The sequence below is a fragment of the Podarcis muralis genome, chromosome 5, assembly GCF_964188315.1.
Source record: "Podarcis muralis chromosome 5, rPodMur119.hap1.1, whole genome shotgun sequence".
Classification (NCBI taxonomy): domain Eukaryota; kingdom Metazoa; phylum Chordata; class Lepidosauria; order Squamata; family Lacertidae; genus Podarcis; species Podarcis muralis.
This window is the reverse complement of record NC_135659.1, coordinates 7,658,905-7,680,094: the sequence shown is the minus strand read 5'-3', so window position 1 is coordinate 7,680,094 and position 21,190 is coordinate 7,658,905. Positions and strand designations below refer to the sequence as shown.

Here is a 21,190-nt window from a genome sequence, read left to right as displayed (position 1 = left end):
TAAAACAAACTTCACATTCACAACCAAAAAGAGAAAACACCATCACAATCAGTAAAAAAAAAAAAAAAACCAAAAGAGAGAAAAAGTACAATAAAAAAAAAATCCCATACAAAATAGAAGAAAAAAGACGTGGAAAAATGAGAAGAAAAAAAAACATAAAAAACCAATTCTTTAGATGTTATTTTCATAACCCTCTTTCCAGACTTCCTCACATCTCCCTTTTCTGTGTTCCCCTTTACAAATTCTTGTTCAGCAATACTTCACCCTCTTTCCAATCATATTTTGTATTTGTACATTTCACCCATTATGTCTCCAGTTTCCCTTTATTATCAGTTGTTTAATTTGGACATAACGTTATTCTAGCTTCACCTTTGTTCTTATTCTTTTTACATACTCCTTTCAGCTATGTCACTAGTGCCATATTATCTTTATACCCTGCATCATTTTAACATTCATACAGTTTACAATACTTTTGCAAATAGTCTTTAAATTTCTTCCAGTCCTCTTCCACTAGCTCTTCTCCCAGGTCTCAGATTCTGCCAGTCATTTCTGCCAATTCCATATAGTCTATCAGTTGCATCTGCCATTCTTCCAGGGTGGGCAAATCTTGTGTCTTCCAATGTTTTGCGATGAGTATTCTTGCTGCTGTTACTGCATACATAAAGAAAGTTCTATCCTTCTTTGGCACCATTTGGCCAACAATGCCCAAAAGGAAGGCCTCTGGTTTCTTAGGGAAGGTATATTTAAATACCTTTTTCAATTCATTATAGATCATTTCCCAGAAAGCCTTAACCCTTGGGCACGTCCACCAAAGGTGAAAGAATGTACCCTCAGTCTCTTTACATTTCCACATCTGGTTCAGATAATTAAACTTACGAAATCAAGGCACCCCAGGAAACTCTGTTATATTAACCATATACAAACGAAATAAATAATATTTCAAAGATAAAAGCAATGATGAGGAGAAAAATTAAATACATATTTTAAAAGGTGGCATCTAATGAGAGCTAGGAATTTAAGTCTGCATTCTTCAGTCAAGGACATCCTGTTCACACTGAGTGGCTTACCCCAAGCAACGGATCTGCCACTTGGACTCAAGAGTGAACATATCCACTCAGAGGCACCTGACAATTCATTTCAAGAGCAGCAGAGGAGTGTTCTTCTGACTGCTCCACAGCAACAGTGAACATTAGCTTCCCTCCGTACCCTTGGCAACAAACCTTCAGCAAGTGTTTTCCACTGCTATTCTAAGACATGGTTCAGTCTTCCTTCGGGGGGCAGGGATCAGCGGACTTCTAAAAGCCACTTACCATACCAGGTTAACGTGTGATCACTTGCACAAAGCAGCCTCGCACCAGACAACAAATGTCCACATCACTAGCATACCCAAGAAATCATGAAATCTAAATAAATGGATGAAAGCATGCAGTTCTTAAGCGTTCGGAACAAATGCTGAGTGCTCACACCCAGGACAGAGGGGACTCTCCACAAACTCACAAGATTATGACTCAGTTTTCAGCAGAGTCACTGCAGAAAACTTAGTGGGAGAATAAAGGAAGGGCCTTTTAATGACCTTTCTTCCAGTCAGGCTATTGGCAGCAGCAAAAGCCATGACGGATCAAAGAGATCTGCAACTTTCTCCGTTCATGACAATGAAACTACATATAAAGCCCCTCATTTCCCAATCTCATTGCTGTTACCTTCAGATCAATGTCAGTTATTCTGAATAAACATTACCCATATACTAAAATTTCAATAGCCCTAAAATCTGGTTGCTTTTTTAAGAAAAAAAATCACATCATCAACAAAAGGGGTAGGGGTAATGAGATGCAACACAGGACAGGGTTTCTGTGCCTTTTAGAGTTGTATAGAAGATTTCAGCAAGTTCTAGATTGTTTTCCACACCATATATAATGTAAATCTTAACAAAGGGGAAATGTGATTACTGTAGTTTCTTGGGCTCATCAAGGAAAGGTTCCCAATACTTTGCTCGTAGATAAGAATGACAGTGACCTTGGGGAAATGGTTATGGGCACCAGTTTAGGGGACAGGCTCTTGGGCTAGAAGAACCTTTGGCCTGGTCAAGCAGGGTTTGGTATTTGTGCATGTGTGTTTAAAGGAGGCTCTGTGTATGTGCCATACATTTAAAGCACATTTCCCCCCTTCCTCAAAGAATCCTGAGAACTGTACCTTTTCCCTCACAGATCTATAGTTCCTAGCACCCATAACAAACAACAATTCCCAGGATTCTTTAAATATTTGGTGTGCATCACTGTTGTATCTCAAGTTGAGGATCTCCTGGGCAGAGTAGAGAACCTAGTGTTCTTGGAAAGTTGTGTTGTGCAGATCAGTTAATGTCTGGCAGACTGATATTTCAACTAACTGACACAAATTTAATACAGATAGGTAGCCGTGTTGGTCTGCCACAGTCAAAACAAAAAAATTCCTTCCAGTAGCACCTTAAAGTAGCACATTCCTTCCAGTAGCACCTAACTTAGTAGCACCTTAAAGACCAACTAAGTTAGTTCTTGGTATGAGCTTTCGTGTGCATGCACACTTAAAACCATGGAGAGACCTGGTCTGAACAAAGACATTGGATTCTTATCTCATTATACATGACAAAGCCATTTTTCACCTTCTCACCCCTTGCTTTTTCCTGTAAGACCTATTGCAGTCGTTAAGAGTAGTCAACAGGCTCATCACAGCTATCTGCCAATCACCCATTCCCACCACCCTTCTGAGTAATACCCCTCCCCACCTTCTCACTATATAGAAGGATCTGGCAACTTCTGTTTCAGTGTATCTGAAGAAGTGTGCATGCACACGAAAGCTCATACCAAGAACTAACTTAGTTGGTCTTTAAGGTGCTACTGGAAGGAATTTTTTTGTTTTGACAAATTTAATAAACATGGTTGATTTATAGATCCACATTTGCTTTCTTTCAGGAGATCCTTTAGGGACACTTGGAAATGAATTCTATGATTCTATAAATGAGAGAGTAATGGGAGAAGGATGTCTTTACATTCTGCTTGCATTAAGTTTCCAGAAGTATCTGGCTTACTACTACTGGAAACAGGATGCCAGACTAGATAAACCCTTGCCTCTGCTACTATGTTCTTCCGTAGAAGATTCCAAAGTTGTTTGTATAAAGAAAGTAAACCTGAATGAAGTCTGAGCAACAGTACAACTGTTGTACTTAACCAGCCTTCCAGAGCACTGTGAGAACACTTAATTTCTACAGGTAGGTTCCATCACCACTACCCTCCTCCTTACAAACTACAAAGGAGAGAATAATCTATATGGAGAACAACTACTTTATTGTATCACATTGGCATTTACAGTGCGATTCTGTATAGCACTCCTCAGGAGTCCAACTGAACTGAATGTGGCTTAATCCAAGGTAATTCTGTACAGGACTGCAGCCTCATTCTTTATTCCTGATTTGTTCTAGATTTTCCAGAACCTGGGAGCCATTGAAGATTTCAATTACAGTAGTGCCTCGCAAGTCGAAAAGAATCCGTTCCGCGATTCTCTTCGTCTAGTGGTTTTTTCGTCTTGCGAAGCAACCCTATTAGCGGCTAAGCGCTATTAGTGGTTTAGCGGCTTAGCGGCTATTAAAGGATTAGCGGCTAAGCTGCTAAAAGGCTATTAGCGGCTTAGCGGCTTAGAAAAAGGGGGGGAAAGCGGGGGGGAATCGCAAGACTAGCAAGACGTTTTCGTCTTGCGAAGCAAACCCATAGGGAAAATCGTCTTGCGAAGCAACTCAGAAACGGAAAACCCTTTCGTCTAGCGGGTTTTCCATCTTGCGAGGCATTCGTCTTGCGGGGCACCACTGTATATGAAGTTCTATTTTCCTACATTTCCTGAGACTCTTTCTGAAAGAGGACCTACAATGGCATACAAAAGTTACATTTGAAAAAACAATAAAAAAGCAGCAATAAAAAAACTTAAAAAGCAAACACAAAAACAGAGCCATCATACACGATAGACAAATGTTAAAGAAAAAGCCCATTTCAACACGATGGCCCTCAGCAACATGCAAAAAAGTGGCCTATATAGGAACTCCTAAAACGGTTTTAAGCCTGGGTGTAACAACCTAGTCAGCCTCAAACTTTTGAGTCGTCTTGTTAACATTTGCAGGCTGAACAAACAGGAACATACCCACAGATCCAGAACAAACTATGACTTTGAAACACTTACAGACTCCACTATCAACCTGAAGACTGAATCAGAACAGATGTGAGCAATTTCATCTGCCCAGTGATTTGCAAACTGGTGACAGCATGCATACAAAGGGCACCTCCTCACCCCCATAAGAGTCAAGACACCACAAGCCCCTCACCATCTGGAATAACTAAAGGGTGATGATACACACTGCAAATGCAATGGTAGCAGCCAAGTAAGATATTTTCCCCACCATTACTACCACAGAGCAGGCCCCCAAATGTCAGTGTTCCATCAGACTCGTAATGAAGCTTTCTATCTGCCATGGGCTCCATGATCACTGCACATGGTGACAGCAGTCACGAAATTAAAAGACGCCTGCTTTTTGGGAGAAAAGCGATGATAAACCTAGACAGCATCTCAAAAAGCAGAGACACCGCCTTGCCGACAAAGGTCCGTATAGTTAAAGCTATGGTTTTCCCAGTAGTGATGTATGGAGGTGAGAGCTGGACCATAAGGAAGGCTGATAGCCACAAAATTGATGCTTTTGAATTATGGTGCTGGAGGAGACTCTTCAGACTGCACAAAGATCAAACCTATCCATTCTTAAGGAAATCAGCCCTGAGTGCTCACTAGAAGGACAAATCCTGAAGCTGAAGCTCCAATACTTTGGCCACCTCATGAGAAGAGAAGACTCCCTGGAAAAGACCCTGATGCTGAGAAAGATTGAGGGCACAAGGAGAAGGGGAATACAGAGGACGAGATGGTTGGACAGTGTTCTCGAAGCTACCAACATGAGTTTGACCAAACTGCGGGAGGCAGTAGAAGACAGCAGTGCCTGGCGTGCTCTGGTCCATGGGGTCACAAAGAGTCAGACACGACTAAATGACTAAACAACAACATCTGTCATTTCTGCTGTATCCAGAGTCAAAGGCTAAAATGCTTCCCCTACAATCCTTCTTTACATTCTTAGCAACCAGCTTCTATGCATCGTTCGCCCCAATTGGGCTGGTATAAAGACTCAACTTATTGGAACGGGGGGGTAGAGGGGGCTTGGTCGCCTTATATTTTATGACAGCTTCCTAAGCTGCTGTGGACAAAGGCTACAGGGCAGAGCGAATTCAACCAAGAACCCACCACCTTGATCCCCATAATCCGAACACGGATTGTTATTGAGTCACACATATTCCATCAGCCTCTGGGGGGAAAGTGATATCAAGAGTTCACAAACTGTGCTATAAGGAATATACTTAGCTGAACTTCCACCAAGCACAAAGGTAACAAAGCAACAACAGAGCTGTTCTTCCTTCTAATCCAAAGGGAGGCAAATCAAAGGCAAATGTAGGCAGCACATTCCCAGGCAGTGCATTCTACCTCCAGAGAGAAACATATAAGAGGAGAAAAAATCCTCATAGATTCGTTATTGCAAATCTGTCTCTACCAGTGCTGAAGCCCCGCAAGTACAAAGGCTCTCAAAATGGCAGGTGGGTAGGGAAGAATAATTTCACAGGTCACCAAGGATTTTCCAAAGTCAACCTAAGATCTATCAGAATACATTAATCCCAGATGGGAGGTATATTGTGTTAAACAAAATCTACAATAGCAGCTACATGGAATTCATTTGAATAATTACAATAAGTCAATATGCCACCCTCCCAGACCTGTAAATATATGTTAGTATATATTTGGGAAAATGCTAACATAGTACAATAATTCTAGAAATGGGGCCTTTCGTAAATATAAGTGTGTTTAAGCAGTATACTATAATTCAACAAGGGATATATTTATGCATCAAAGGTTACCTCTTCATTAAGATAAATGTGCACATAAGAGACTATGTTTCTATGGAAATGACAGCTGCAGACTTGGACATAAAGGCTGCATGCATCTGAAGCCCTAAAGCACAGCTTACCACTACGTAAATGAGCCTCAACGAGCCTTGAGCTTGCACACGACTCTGGCCTGCATCCTCCCCCTGTACAGCCTGGAGAATGACTTCAGTAGCAGTTACTTCCAGTTTCCTTTAAAGCCAGCTTGCCATTTTGCTCAAACTGGGGGTTACTGTTTACACCAACTATGGTTAGTTCAATCAAGCCAGTTTCATAACCCATGGTATGAAGTTGCATTATGTGAAAGGGACTATAGATAACAATGAACTACGATGAACCATGAACCAGGCACAAGGTCAAACTGAGTTTAAGCAAGAACACACACACACACACACCTTAAGTTCCCTTCCTAACCACACAGGAGGAAGTACAAGGGTGCATAAATCCAAAGCTCACTGTAGCTCATTCACATCATGCTAAACCATGGTTTATAGATGAAACCACATTGCAAACAACCCCAAATTTATACACAGATTGTAGTGACTTCAATTACTGCAGTATTTGCAAGATGAATAGACAACAAATCCATAGGTTACCTCTTCTGTTTGTATAGAAAACCATGCAAGCAACTAACTCAGGGATGGGGAACTATAGCTCTCCAGATGTTGTTGGGCTCCAGGTTCCTCATCTGCAATCCAGCCATATTCAGAACACAAAAAAGCTTGTAATATTTTTGAGATGTAGAATTAAGCTCCCCTGGAAAAAAAGACTACTCTGCGTGAAACTTTTTAGTCTGATGCCCATTTCTCACCAGCATCCTGTCCTGATTTGGTGGCAAGTTGCTAGGCAGCATGAGGACACTGCCGCCTTCTGTCTAATATTTCACAAAAGAACCCACCAAGTATTTGCTGATTCCCAAGCAAACATGGTGAGAAGGAAACATATTTGCCATTCCCAGATGCATTTCTTTGAGCAAATCCTTCTACAAGAAGCTTAATATTTACTGGTTGTCTAATGTGCATCTACTCTGAAGGGTTTCATCTTCTTCAAATGATGAAAGGAACCCAAGAAACATGGTAGCTTCGCCAGCTTTGCACAGAACCACAGCTGGTCTGAGAAATCTACCACTCATTGAACCTTCAGTTCCCTTTTCACCAGTTTTCATTTTTCTTGCTCTGCCCTGACGCATTAAAGGACATTACATGGAATGCCAACAAATGAGGAAAACTGCTGCTAGTCAACCCTTCCAACAAGCTGAATACAACCTGAATGTGCTACCCACCGGCAGCAGATCTCAACTGCTGATGAAGAGATGCCAGGGATGTAGGAAGCCCCTCTCTCTCAGAATAATCTCTGCCCAAGGCTGCTTCCATTTCACTCTCTGATGTTCAACAGAGGAAAGTATAATAAATGAATCTCCAGTGTACCAAAGACACAAAAATGCATCCAACTTTAAATATAAGCAGAGTACTAACTCATTATCAGTGTATTATCTGGAGGGGATGAAAGAAAAATGGATTAGCTTCACAGCATGCTCTGTTGGGGGAAAACTTGACTTCAAAAGCCCATCAGAAGAGCCAAACAAGGTAAGATATAAAACACAGCACCTCTTTCACTGTTTTCTTCTTTTTAAATATCTGTGCAGGAAGGAAGGGTTCATCTGGTTCTTGAATATGTCAGGTGGAAAGATGATTAACTTCCTTCTCCATTCTGTTTTCTCACCAGAAATCTCACATGCTGCTTGTTGTTGTTGTTGTTGTTTAGTCGTTTAGTCGTATCCGACTCTTCGTGACCCCATGGACCAGAGCACGCCAGGCACTCCTGTCTTCCACTGCCTCCCGCAGTTTGGTCAGGCTCATGTTTGTAGCTTCGAGAACACTGTCCAACCATCTCGTCCTCTTCTCCTTGTGCCCTCCATCTTTCCCAACATCAGGGTCTCTTCCAGGGAGTCTTCTCTTCTCATGAGGTGGCCAAAGTATTGGAGCCTCAACTTCACGATCTGTCCTTCCAGTGAGCACTCAGGGCTGATTTCCTTAAGAATGGGTACGTTTGATCTTCTTGCAGTCCATGGGACTCTCCAGAGTCTCCTCCAGCACCATAATTCAAAAGCATCAATTCTTCGGCAATCAGCCTTCTTTATGGTTCAGCTCTCACTTCCATACATCACTACTGGGAAAACCATGGCTTTAACTATACGGACCTTTGTTGGCAAGGTGATGTCTCTGCTTTTTAAGACGCTGTCTAGGTTTGTCATCGCCCTTCTCCCAAGGAGCAGGCGTCTTTTAATTTCGTGGCTGCTGTCACCCTCTGCAGTGATCATGGAGCCCAAGAAAGTAAAATCTCTCACTGCCTCCATTTCTTCCCCTTCTATTTGCCAGGAGGTGATGGGACCAGTGGCCATGATCTTGGTTTTTTTGATGTTGAGCTTCAGACCATATTTTGCGCTCTCCTCTTTCACTCTCCTTAAAAGGGTAAAAGGGTGAAACATACTGCTACCTGTCTCCAAAGGGAGTATTGCCATAAAATGGCACTATGGGGGCGGGGGGGGAGTCATAAGATATTAACAGTAAATACAAAACTGTTACAAAAATGAAGCTTTGGATCTAGGCATAATCAAATATTACAGGATTCCAGCACCTAACTGCATGATCTTTCTCAGTTGCTAAATTTATTTAAACTCTACTTCCTCAAATAGGAATAATACTACCTCATTTCACACAGAGGAATGTGCTATTTAAGAAATAACCACATAGTAAAAGAGTTTGATATATATATATAGTGCCTTTTATTTCCCCAAAGAAAAAGTCCAGTTACTAATTCTGACCAATACAGAGGTCATTTGGAATGACTCAGATGGCTTCACAGGGATAGATCCAAATTGCTCAACTCTTGATAAACCATCCAAGTTGTTTCAGCATGCAGTGAAATACTCCTTTCCAAACGTAGGGCGTTTCCTCCCTTTTGTTGAACCATGCAAGTGCCCTGACCCCATAGAAAAGAGAGAGGTGGAAGTTAAAATTAGCAGCAGAAGGGGTGCATGGTGAGGTCTGCTGAACCCCGAGCACGCCTGCTATTTCTCTCTCTCCAGCTCTTCTGCAAGTGCTTTTCAACCAGCTGAGCATGCTTTTCACTTCAGGACTTTGTTAAGGAGAAGAGAAGCAGGAGGCAGGGGTTCTTACTCCCACACACCCCATTTGCTGTTAAAATCAGATCCCCATCCCTTCTTTCTACATAACTGGGAAGTTCTGCATTCAAAAGTATAAAACTGCAACCATCCCATCTAATTTGGCCCTTCCGGAGCTGTGGCATCAGTACTCATCACCAAATCTGCCTGATGTACTGAAGAATGAACTAGTCACATATAGCTAAAAGCCAAATAAGGCTTTGAGTGAGTGGTTAGAATTGTACACAGATAGTTTCAATTCTCAAATGCATTACAGCATGGAGGAACAGGAATCAAAGAAACATTCAGCTATCAAGTCAATCCTGTGGCTCCTCTAAAATATCAGTGACAAAAGGAAAATTTACAACTTGAGCATATTTTAAAAAGGAAGTAGATCATGGTCATATGCTTCACACCACATCATTTGGAAACTTTCTCCAGTGAAATAAAATCAAAGAAAAGAAATTAAAACCAAGCTTCCAGGATTAATACGCTTTTTATAACTTACAACATGCATAAATTGTGCCATGCACATGTTTATTATCATCACAAAGGAAAAGCTTCTGTAAGAAAAGTTACAGCAGGGTGCATATGGCTCACATGGCCTCAGAATAAAAAGAGTCAAGAGCCAGTGGATATTGAATAGGAGGAGTCTTAGTTGGGAAGTTCCCTGTTCAAATCCCACCTCAGCCACTCCCTGGTTTTAGGCAAGTCACTATTCTCTCAGCCTTTGCTGCCCACAAATATGTGGGATCATGTAGCTAGGCCTGTTGAAGGGATTACTGATAGAATGCATGTGAAATGATCTGAATACAGTACTCTAAAAGTACACTATAAATCCATAAAGTCGCTTTGGGTCACTTTTGTGAGGAAAGTGATTAACAAATATTAATATATAAATGCAAAACTCACTGTAAGTACTGAATGGCAAGTTATGTATTCTTTCTCCTCTTGCATATATCATAACCCTAATAAATCAGGCATAGTGACAAAAGTAAGAGAGGAAAGCAGCACAGGCAAGAAGGAAATCTCCAATTTGTGGGTGGGACCCCTACTGGGACATGTGGCAATGGCTGGGGCTTCTTGTCGTCTTCTTTTTAAAGCACAGTTTGGTTGTTCACCGCAAGTAGTGATGACTCTGCTATCAACAACCAGCCATGTTCACACTACATGGCACCATTAATATTATTATTGCCCCAGTGATGCCTCTCTAGAATGATGCTACAGCATTATGTGGCATTATTCCAAATAAGATATTGCGGTGGAACATAATGATGTGCCAGACCACCGATAACAGGGCCATCAGCCACCACACCACTTTTAAAAAAGAACGGGGGCAGCCATTGCCACTAATCATAGTAAGCCCATGACTCTGAAAATTGATCCTGCCCTTCCACAAATAAATCCCACCCACCCCCGCAAAAAATGGGGCCTATGAAAGCCTGGTAACATATTCAGCTCAGCACTATTCCTTACCAATATGGGTTGGGCTCTTAACCTGAAGGACCACTTTAGCTAATGGGGCCTCCCGCTGCCGCCGGAGCACGATTTCTGTTCTCATCCTGAGGTAAAGTTCTTAACCTGAGGTACTACTTCCGGGTTGGCGGAGTGTGTAACCCGAAGTGTTTGTAACCCAGGGTACCAATGTATAGTGATAATCTCAACAGCCTTGTGATCAACTAACAATGGTTCACAAAAGACAACAATGAAAGCTGAGTTAATTCATGCTGAATTTAGAAATATACCATTTGAACAGCAACCATGACATGAAAATGTATGACTAGGCTATGGTCCCATTTCTTTTTTCTTCCAGTGGTTTAAACACAGCAAATAACATTAAAAAAGAGGTAAAAAGTTTGTTTCACTGAAACTTTAAGAAGGCAATCATACTAAATGCAGACCAACATACTGGTGGCCTTTCAGTATGTTAAGCAGAGAGACAAGGAAAAAATTCTGCTTTAAAGATGAACTCTTACACTTGCATGTCTTATATGGATTAAGCTTAAAGTTGCTTGAATGTTCTCTGTGGTTCATCCTCTTAAAGACACAAGACTAATTACTTCTATACTTAGAGGCATAAACGAAGAACAGTAATAAAAAGGAACCAAGCAGATCCAGCCATGAAGCATAACATATTATGCCAGAGTTTTCAGTACACAAGGAAAATTAGGTAGCAAACTGAATAGTTTTCCTAGATTTCAGAAGGCTGACAAAAAACCCCGGCAAAACCCTACTCTTGAAGCATCATAGCCCAATAAACCAATCTAGCTAGGAGGAATTGTCCAGTAAATGAGCATGGCTAAAAGAGCATCCATTAACCATATATTTATATTCTACAGCCCTATTTATGAGCTTTGATAAACACTACTTTAGTCTAATGGGACGCGGGTGGCACATGGGACGCAGGTGGCGCTGTGGGTAAAACCTCAGCGCCTAGGACTTGCTGATTGCATGGTCGGCGGTTCGAATCCCCGCGGCGGGGTGTGCTCCCGTCATTCAGTCCCAGCGCCTGCCAACCTAGCAGTTCGAAAGCACGCCCCGGGTGCAAGTAGATAAATAGGGACCGCTTACTGGCGGGAAGGTAAACGGCGTTCCGTGTGCTGCGCTGGCTCGCCAGATGCAGCTTGTCATGCTGGCCACATGACCCGGAAGTGTCTGCGGACAGCGCTGGCTCCCGGCCTCTAGAGTGATATGAGCTCACAACCCTAGAGTCTGGCAAGACTGGCCCGTACGGGCAGGGGTACCTTTACCTTTACTTCAGCCTAGATATGGACCCATAAACTATATAGCTAACTTTTTTCTAAAACATTTACTTGAAAATTAATCTCCCCTCTTCTGCTTCAAAGGATGTGATTCTGAACATAACTTGTGACACATATAAGCAACTGTTCCTTGCCAGCCATGTATGTTTGATTTGTGTTAACCCAGTGCTTACTGTCTGTCTACAAGACAGTCAAGATGCATGTGTGAAATATATATAAAACATTATTTTTAGTCTGGTGCTTCAATCATGACTCATCAGGGCATAAAACTGTTAGGATATAGTTCCGTTCCACCTTAAAAGGAACAGGCTGTTGTGTGTCACATGCCTGTTTATTTCCAGCTCTCACTGGGAACTTCCGTTTTGTATATAGCTTCTTTGTTGCTGCTGTTTTGCTGGACACGAAGGCAAGCAGACATGTTGTCCTTTGCTCCTGAGCTATGCTGAATAAAATGCTGTACATTTTGCTTGCACATCTCTCTGTCCGCCTCTTCTGCTGTGAGGTGTTTTACACACACTGCTGACAGAGCGTGCACGGGTCTCTAAACGTATCTGAGGCTCGTGTCGCTGACTGACTGATGCTGTTCCACGGGAGACCGTGATTGTCCGGAGCCAGCTGGGGGCCTGCCTGATGCCCCCGACTCCCCGGCAGTATCCCAACAACAGGGTTATGGGCCCAGCACGCTTCTGCTGTGCCACTCCACTTAATTTTAGAAATCAGAAATTGTCAAAATTGGAAGCAAGTTGGATTTTTTTTTTTTTTTTTTAGGTTGCATGGATAGTTTTGAGCTAATGGCCTCACTCAGCCAATCCTTAAACTGGCAAGGGAGGTTCTTTCTCACATATGCCCATTTGAGCCAACTGTACTACTTTACCAAGTTATTGTCTATGACTGAAAAGGCAGTGTTACTTCCAGATCATCTCTTTATAATTACGGGAGTCTAAGAATATTTGTGTTTATGTTCAGTTACTAAATCACTGATTTATTGTCTGCTATATAAAACATTCTTTGATAATATAATTGAATTATTTAACATATTTTTGCATACTCTCCTTCCCTTAAATGCCAATAGAACTCCAAGAAGTTGCATTCTATGTTGGTTTTGTAATACAAACATAAAAACAATACTGAACCAAAAAAAATGCAGAGTAAAATTTGCCAGAATATCTCCACAAACTTCACATCAATTGGTGGGAGCATGAATAGTGAACTTTTCAGGTTTGTGTGTGATTCAAACATTTTGGAGAGTAGGGTTCAGGAATTACTTCCCTGTTATGGGTATTCTCCTTGCATTGTTGCAATCTGGATAAGGCTTATATGCATGAATGCTTCTGAAAGAGACTTGGGTTGTGTGGAAAATCCAGGAGCGGCTTCTTAACGATCACAATAATAAACTTTTTTGTAAATCCTTTCTGTGCTTAGTTTGTAGATATAGAATTTGTGTAAAAATGTAATTTCTATTAGATAGTGATAGTTATCTGTTTTAGCATTAAGCATCTAGTTGCAGACTAGAAATACATCCGTTCAATCGATGTGAAGCTTGTGAAGATATTCTGGCAAATTTTATTCTGTGTTTTTTTTTCCAAACAGTTATCTAGAATTTCCTCTTTCCTGTGACATCTAAACAGATTTTTTCCAAACCCTGGAAAAAAAGCAGTAGATTTTTAAGTATTCACAATCATACTCATCAGCCAGTCATTTGTGTATTCAATCACTGGCAGCAATCATGCAAAGTTCAGAAAAAATAAAAGAGCGACTGGTGAAATGGGAAAACATGTTTAGTTGATTTAGGGCTCCTACTGAAGAGAGAGCAGGCAAAGACCTTGGAGTCACATTGAAAGCACATCCCATAGTGAAGCCCTTCCTTTGTACACACACACCACGGCCACACGGCCAGCCTATCACCGCAGCTGGTTATTATGATGCATTATTTGCAAATCCGCTTCCCAGTGCCTACAAATGCAAGCTGTATAGCCTCTATAACTGGAGGAGTCCCTGAATGAGCTCCCTGGACAGAGGCAACCTGAAAAGCTCACAGTACCTAGCACATATACAAGATTAATCAGCTCTGAGAAGTGGCCAACAATTTCATTTCAAATTAAGTAACTGCTTCTTCTAACCAAGCTATTTTTGAGCAAAGTATCTTTCAATTGCAACAATTGGAAAATCCGCTCTCTGTATCTGTAAGGACACATGGGGGAAACTGAACCATGGGTGGCTATTATATTAATAGCTCCCCTGACTGCAATGTTAGAAGAGTGATGCTTAGCATTTCTTACACAAGGCAGGCTTCCCCTCCAGAGTCATTCATGGCACAGAGTGGTGTTAGCCATTCCCAATATTTACTGGGAAATACAGATCGCAAAGGTCAGACTTAGAGCCCATTTCCCTTTGCTCAGTGGCCATACTTACTAACTACAAAAAGCTCCACAGTTCTATAAATATCCACATACTAAAAACTACATTTAGTTGTACACCAGCATGGAATTGTTTTGATTTGATTACTAATGCACAGAAACATATCCAGGTCACTCTATGCAAGGCAAGAACAGGATTAAAATGATCTGAAAATATATATATACTTCAACCTAATTTAAGTAAAACAAGATACCGAGGAAAGGAAAGGAAGCATATACTTTATTTTCCCTTAAACAACTGAACTTGCCATTTCTGTAGTTCATTTTGATATTAACCAGAAAGAATTACTTGTTGCCTTTGGGTTACAGAATCACTTCTTAGCCCAATCATGCTTGAAAAATCATTGTATTTTTTCATAGTTTTTAAAGTTGAAATGTTTTTGTATCTGCGCAGCTTACATCAGCAACCTTTATCTTTTGGTTAGCTAATTGCAGTCCATCGCTGAACAAAAAACCTATGACTTCATCAACATTTTACATGTAGCTAACTGGAGTATTCATCACTCCCTATGTGGATTCTCAGTGTTACACCTTAAAACAGACATATTTGTAAATGCCTCCATTTTATTTACTGTATATGTACATATTAGCCTAGGCGTGTGCGCACATACAAACTCATCAAACAAACAGATTCTCATTTCTGTTTAACATACTGTATTAGGAAGCAGGAAGGACTCAGACTTTACAGTAAGCCCCCCCCCAAAGGCAAAGAAACAACAATTAAAGCTTCCTCAAGAAAAACTAGGACATTGCCTGATAACCCACATTCTTGCTCATAACAAAGGAACGTATAGCCAAAGCATAAAGGAAAATAGAGGAAACTGAGCCTATGTAAACCTACAGCATGCTACTAAGGCCCTAGGGAGAGAGGATCCCAGTGATAATTAACAGAAGGAACAGGAAGCCCTCTACACTGGACGCTCGGGTTTCGAACGTGATCCATGCGGGATGCACGTTCGCAACCTGCAGTGTCCGCAACCCTCAGTGGTGAGTCTGTGCACACACAGGTTGCAATTTGGCGCATCTGCGCATGCGTAAAGCATGATTTAGCGCTTCTGCGCATGCACATCCGCCGAAGAAGAAGAAGAAGAAGAAGAAGAAGAAGAAGAGGAGGAGGAGGAGGAATTTGGATTTGATATCCCGCTTTATCACTACCCGAAGGAGTCTCAAAGCGGCTAACATTCTCCTTTCCCTTCCTCCCCCACAACAAACACCCTGTGAGGTGAGTGAGGCTGAGAGACTTCAGAGAAGTGTGAATAACCCAAGGTCACCCATGTGGAGGAGCGGAGACGCGAACCCAGTTCCCCAGATTACGAGTCTATCGCTCTTAACCACTACACCACACTGGTAACCCGTTCCAGTACTTCCAGGTTTCGGCAGTCCACCACCCGAAAAAATGCAACCTGAAGTGTCTGTAACCCGAAGTATGACTGTATTCTGAGCACTGGTGGGGAGGTATGAGGAGAAGATACATTCTGCGTTCAGACCCACACTGTGATAGAAAAATTAATAAGGAAGAACTTGTGCCCTCTCTGGGAAATATGCAAACCTTAGTGTGAAGGGTTTCACTTGAGAACATTTGTTCTACACAAGAGAAGCTCCAGGCTGTTTCTTCTTATGCTCCCGTAGGAACTGCGCTGGACTTTTGGTGTAGGGGGCTCTCTTCAAGGGATACACACATCGCTAGAGGAAACACCAAACATAACAATGAACCAGAAATGGAGACAATGAACTTCTGGGCAAGTAAACACCCTGCTGGTGCATGGACCCCTCAGGGCTCATCTCCATATTCTTCTTTCAGAGAAGTAGTCAGTGGCACCAACCAACCTCTTGTAAGACAATGAAGGCAAAGGTAGTAATTGCATGTCTTGACTAGAAGACAGCTTTTGCCCCACATACTCTGCACTTTTAATAACAGTACCCCTACTTTGTAGGGGATGTGGGTGGCGCTGTGGTCTAAACCACTGAGTCTACGGCCACTAAATCACTGAGTCTACAGTCAGCGGTTCGAATCCCCGCAACAGGGTGAGCTCCCGTTGCTCGGTCCCAGCTCCTGCCAACCTAGCAGTTCGAAAGCACAGTTATCGCTCCGGTGGGAAGGTAAATGGCGTTTCCGTGCGCTGCTCTGGTTTCTCCAGAAGTGGCTTAGTCATGCTGGCCACATGATCCAGAAAAAACTGTCTGCGGACAAACGCCGGCTCCCTTGGCCTGTAAAGCGAGATGAGCACCGCAACCCCAGAGTTGTTCGTGACTGGACTTAACTGTCAGGGGTCCTTTACCTTTACCTTTTTACCTCTACTTTGCTACTAACATGAGTTTGACCAAACTGCGGGAGGCAGTGGAAGACAGGAGTGCCTGGCATGCTCTGGTCCATGGGGTCACGAAGAGTCGGACATGACTAAACAACAACATCTCTACTTTTCTCCACGTATGTAAATGGGAGCCAATTTTTTAAAAAAGAGGAAGGTGCTATGATGTCCAACACTGTGAAGCTGAAACCTCAACCCTGACACAAGTAACCTCAACATCAGGTCTTCCCCTAACTTAATGCCAATCACTTACTGCAGCGCCTTAACTTTCCTCTACAGAAGTCAACAATGGCCACTCACTTTTATGTAATAAAGTAAACTTTGTCTGCTATAGTGATGGGCATTTTACAGATTTATTAGGAGGCAGTTTGTCTAGCAGCCTATATCATTCAAGCACACTGTCTAGCAACATTTATCATATTAGCACACAGTCTCTCATAGTAACAGAAGCCAGTCCAATAAAAATTATCAGCTTACCCATTTCATCTTCCTCATTGTCTACTGCCAACTTGGCAACAACTGTCCACACTTAAGTTTAAAATTTGCCTAGAAGCCCAGCAACATTTAAGCGCTCAGCAAAAGATCTTTATTAGGAAACTATTTAATTGACAAGGAAATCAATAGTTCGCTGAGAAGCAAAATACTACCCAGTAAATTAATACTTTAGAACAAAGTATGAAGGTACAGAATAACAAAACAAAACAAAACCCACCCCAGCCCCTGATTGCTGTCTTGTTTTAAGACTGAGTCACAATATATTTCTATAATAGAGCGCACAGTATGGCTAAAAAAAGCTGAGTCTGGGAATAGGCAAGGCGTACTGATACAGATTTATTTTGGGAGGTTACATACCAAGGAGGATTTGAAAAAGAAATAGGAAATAACACTGTGTCTTGTACATCAGCCAGATCACTAAAGAATTTAACATCCTTTTTCCAGGCTCTCATCAACCTTTTCTATAAATAAGGATGCCAGTTGAATGCAAGTCAGTAAGTACAAAACCACAAGATGAACAATGTCAGTATCTTCTAGCAACTCATTAATAGTCATCCAAAATCCAGCTGGAAAGGGAAGAAAATAAGGCTTTACTCACACTGCTTCTCTTCTTGACTTCTTGCAAGCACAAAGGACTTAAATACCGATTACAAAATGATAGCATTCCACATCTAGATCCTGGGGTGCTTTCAACTGAGCATCCTGTACTTGACTTATTCAAAACTAGTACAAAGGGCAGTTTGCTAATAATTATCAGCTTCTTAACATTTTAGAATACATTGAATAATCACAGAGGAGTGTTTCCTGTCATATAATCACAGAATTGTTGAGTTGGAAGGGGTCCTGAGAGCCATCTAGTCCAACCCCCTGCAATGCAGAAATGTTTTGCCCAAGGTCTGTCTGCACATGTGTTCAAGTTACAGGCTTGGTTGTTTAAAGCCTGTGAATTTAAAAACAAATAAGCCACTATTTAGGCTGCAGTCGTGCAGTATGCACACTTACCCAGAAGTAAACACAACTGAACTTAATGAGCTTATTTCCGAGTAGATATCCAACTTTAAAACTGATATTGGTCATGTGTTCAACCATAAACAATTCAATTGTGGTTGCAATTTCCCCAAGTTCAGAGTGACATGAACATGAGATATTTTTGCTCATTTATCAGTATTTCAACATGCTGCTGGGTCTGTTGGAATAAATACCCAGAGATCGGACAATGGGACTGTATGCAACAGCACATTCTGCAACCTAATCTGTTCTTCCGCAAACACGATTTCTGAAATTAACGGGTTGGCTCTTTCTCAAAGGGTGGGGAGGAAGCTAGGAAGAAGCAGTGCCAGGAGGTGGGTATCTCTCTCTCACACACACACACACTCCTAAGAAGTTACTTTGTTTTATCTTTTTATTTCCACAAAAAGCAGCTTCCACTAAGGAATTCTCTTAACCCTTTGGTTGGTGATCAGTCCATGTTCTGAGGCAGTAATATGCAGCCAAGCCCAGAGGGAAATTTTCATGGACGCAAAGAAAGGAGCACATCCGTAATAATCAAAATGCTTATCAAAGACATTATTGGATATTGTCACAAGGAAGGTAGAGAAGCAGGCTTCATACAACAGGGTTAGCAGTACAGAAGTTCCAAACAAAATTTTGCCATAAGCAGCCATGGGAAGAGACTTAATATGAAGGTCAGAAGTATGATACAAAATAAAAGAGGCATCACTATTATTAGCCAGTCAACATTTGTCTTAAGCAGCCTTGGGGCAACCTTGGGGCAGATACAAAAAGGAGCTGTCTGAAAATGGAAAAGAAAAACATTAGGAAGACTGTGCTGGGAAAGAGGCAAGTGTTTCCAAATCAGTGGGTTGAAACCTGACGGTTTTAGTTGCCAATATCAAGATCAGCGTTGCCCTCCATAGCGTTAAGCAAGGTCCAGGAAGAAGACTCACATATGGCCCTAAAGCAAAGGCACATCATCTTAATAAAAGGTTTAAAGGCATCCCACGCTGCTGAAGGTGAACGCACAACAGCTGTTTTGTGCTTATGAGAGGGAGAAGATACGATTGGGGTGTGGGGGGGGGGGGATATCAATGCAAAAAAAAAAAAAAAAAGGTCCAGGGCGTGTGAGGGGTTTTGGTTAGCGGCACCCTGGAGTCGCACCTTGAAACACACCTGAGATAACAGACGGGGGGGGGGCGGGTGCGTCTCCAGGTAGATCGGCGCCGGAGTGCCAACTCTTCCATCTTTGAAACGATGCAGGGGGGCGGCGGCTGTATACTTACCTGGCGGCGCTCCCCAATACGGGGCTATGAATGGGGTGCGAGATGTGGATAGCCGGGGGGGGGGGGGTGTGGTGGAGAGAGAAAATGTAGTCTGTCCCACCTCCTCCCCGGATCCAGATCCGTGAGTCGGAGGGGGGGGGGAGAGGTCGCATCCAGGAGGAGAGGAAGGGGGAAACCCACCTTTTAGGCGGGAGAACCGGGAGGAGGCGGCAGGAGGGAGGTATTTGGGGGGGGAGATGGAGAGGGGGGGAAGCGTCCAGGGGGAGCCGAAGGGGGCGTGTGAGGGGCTCGGTGGGGCCGGGTCTCCTTACCGTAGACGCGCAGCCAGCCCTGCAGCTGGCACACCGACTCCCTCAGGATCCTCTCCAGCGTGCTGGCCGCCCCGGCCAGGTCGGCGGGCCCCGGCAGGGAATTCCTGAGGCGCTCCAGGCAGCCCTCCGCCGCTTCCGCCGAGGGCGCGCCGGGCTCCATCCTGCCGCCGCCGCCGCCGGCTGCTCCCCTCCGCTCCTCGGTCACTGCACGCCGCCGCCCCGCGCCGGCTCCATCCCGCGCCCGGCGCCGCCTCCCCGCTGCCCCCGACGCAGCCCGGGCTCCGCCGCCGCCGCTGCTTCTCCCTCAGACCCGGCGGCATCGGCGGGCGGCATTCCCAGCGAGGGAGGGAGGCGCGAGCAATGGATCGCCGAGCCAGCCGGCCGGGCTCCCCGCCTGAGGCAACGGCGTGGGCAGGCAGAGGACGGGCGGGGGGGGGGGGGGGCTCGGCCAGGCGCACTCAATCGCCTATCGACGCGCACCTACAGGCTCGGACGCGCCCTCCCTCCCGCGCCCGCGCACCCCCCCCAGCCTTCTCCCGATTGGTTGTATGCAAATGAAGGAGGGCGCCCCGAGGGGGTGGATTGGCTGTATGCAAATGAGGGAGGGCGCCTGGGGACTCGTAGTTGGTTCGCCGCAAGTTGGCGGCGGCGGGGCTGCTGTTGCTTAGCTGGGGTATTTACTTCGCGCAGATTTATACGCCGCTTGGTTGTTAAAAAAGGGACGCGGGTGGTGCTGTGGGTTAAACCACAGAGCCTAGGACTTGCTGATCAGAAGGTCGGCGGTTCGAATCGTTGCTTGGTCCCTTCTCCTGCAGTTCGAAAAGCACGTCAAAGTGCAAGTAGATAAATAGGTACCGCTCTGGCGGGAAGGTAAACGGCGTTTCCGTGCGCTGCTCTGGTTCGCCAGAAGCGGCTTAGTCATGCTGGCCACATGACCTGGAAGCTGTACGCCGGCTCCCTCGGCCAATAAAGCGAGATGAGCGCCGCAACCCCAGAGTCGGTCACGACTGGACCTAATGGTCAGGGGTCCCTTTACCTTGGTTGTTAAAAAGACAGTTTACAAAAAGACGAGACAGTAAAAGCAGAGGAAACTTCACAGCCCTCCTTTAAAACACACACACACACACACGTTCAAATGCTGCTGCGCGAGATTGCAGGGAGATCCAGGCAACGCTTCTCTGCGATTCCTTTCAGAGACGAGGCGCAGAGGAGCAAAGATCAAGAAGCAAAGATCACCGGTGTTGGAGCGATGATTCTTCAACATCCACTTCGTTGGACTGGTCATGTTGTGCGGTTGCCTAATGATCGTCTCCCAAAGCAACTACAGTGGTACCTCGGGTTACATACACTTCAGGTTACAGACTCCACTAACCCAGAAATAGTACCTCAGGTTAAGAACTTTGTTTCAGGATGAGAACAGAAATCGTGCAGCGGCGGCACAGCGGCAGCAGGAGGCCCCAT

General features: G+C 43.7%; 1 protein-coding gene across 1 annotated transcript in view; it reads right to left on the bottom strand.

The window, feature by feature from the left end:
- The window catches only part of RASAL2 (RAS protein activator like 2), a 233,948-nt gene extending 213,819 nt beyond the window's left edge, over positions 1–20,129 (bottom strand). Inside the window, exon 1 of the mRNA XM_077928234.1 lies at positions 19,730–20,129. Coding sequence (XP_077784360.1) covers positions 19,730–19,889 — 160 coding nt within the window. The 5' untranslated portion in view covers positions 19,890–20,129. The remainder of the gene's footprint in view (positions 1–19,729) is intronic.
- Between the last annotated feature and the right edge of the window lie 1,061 nt (positions 20,130–21,190).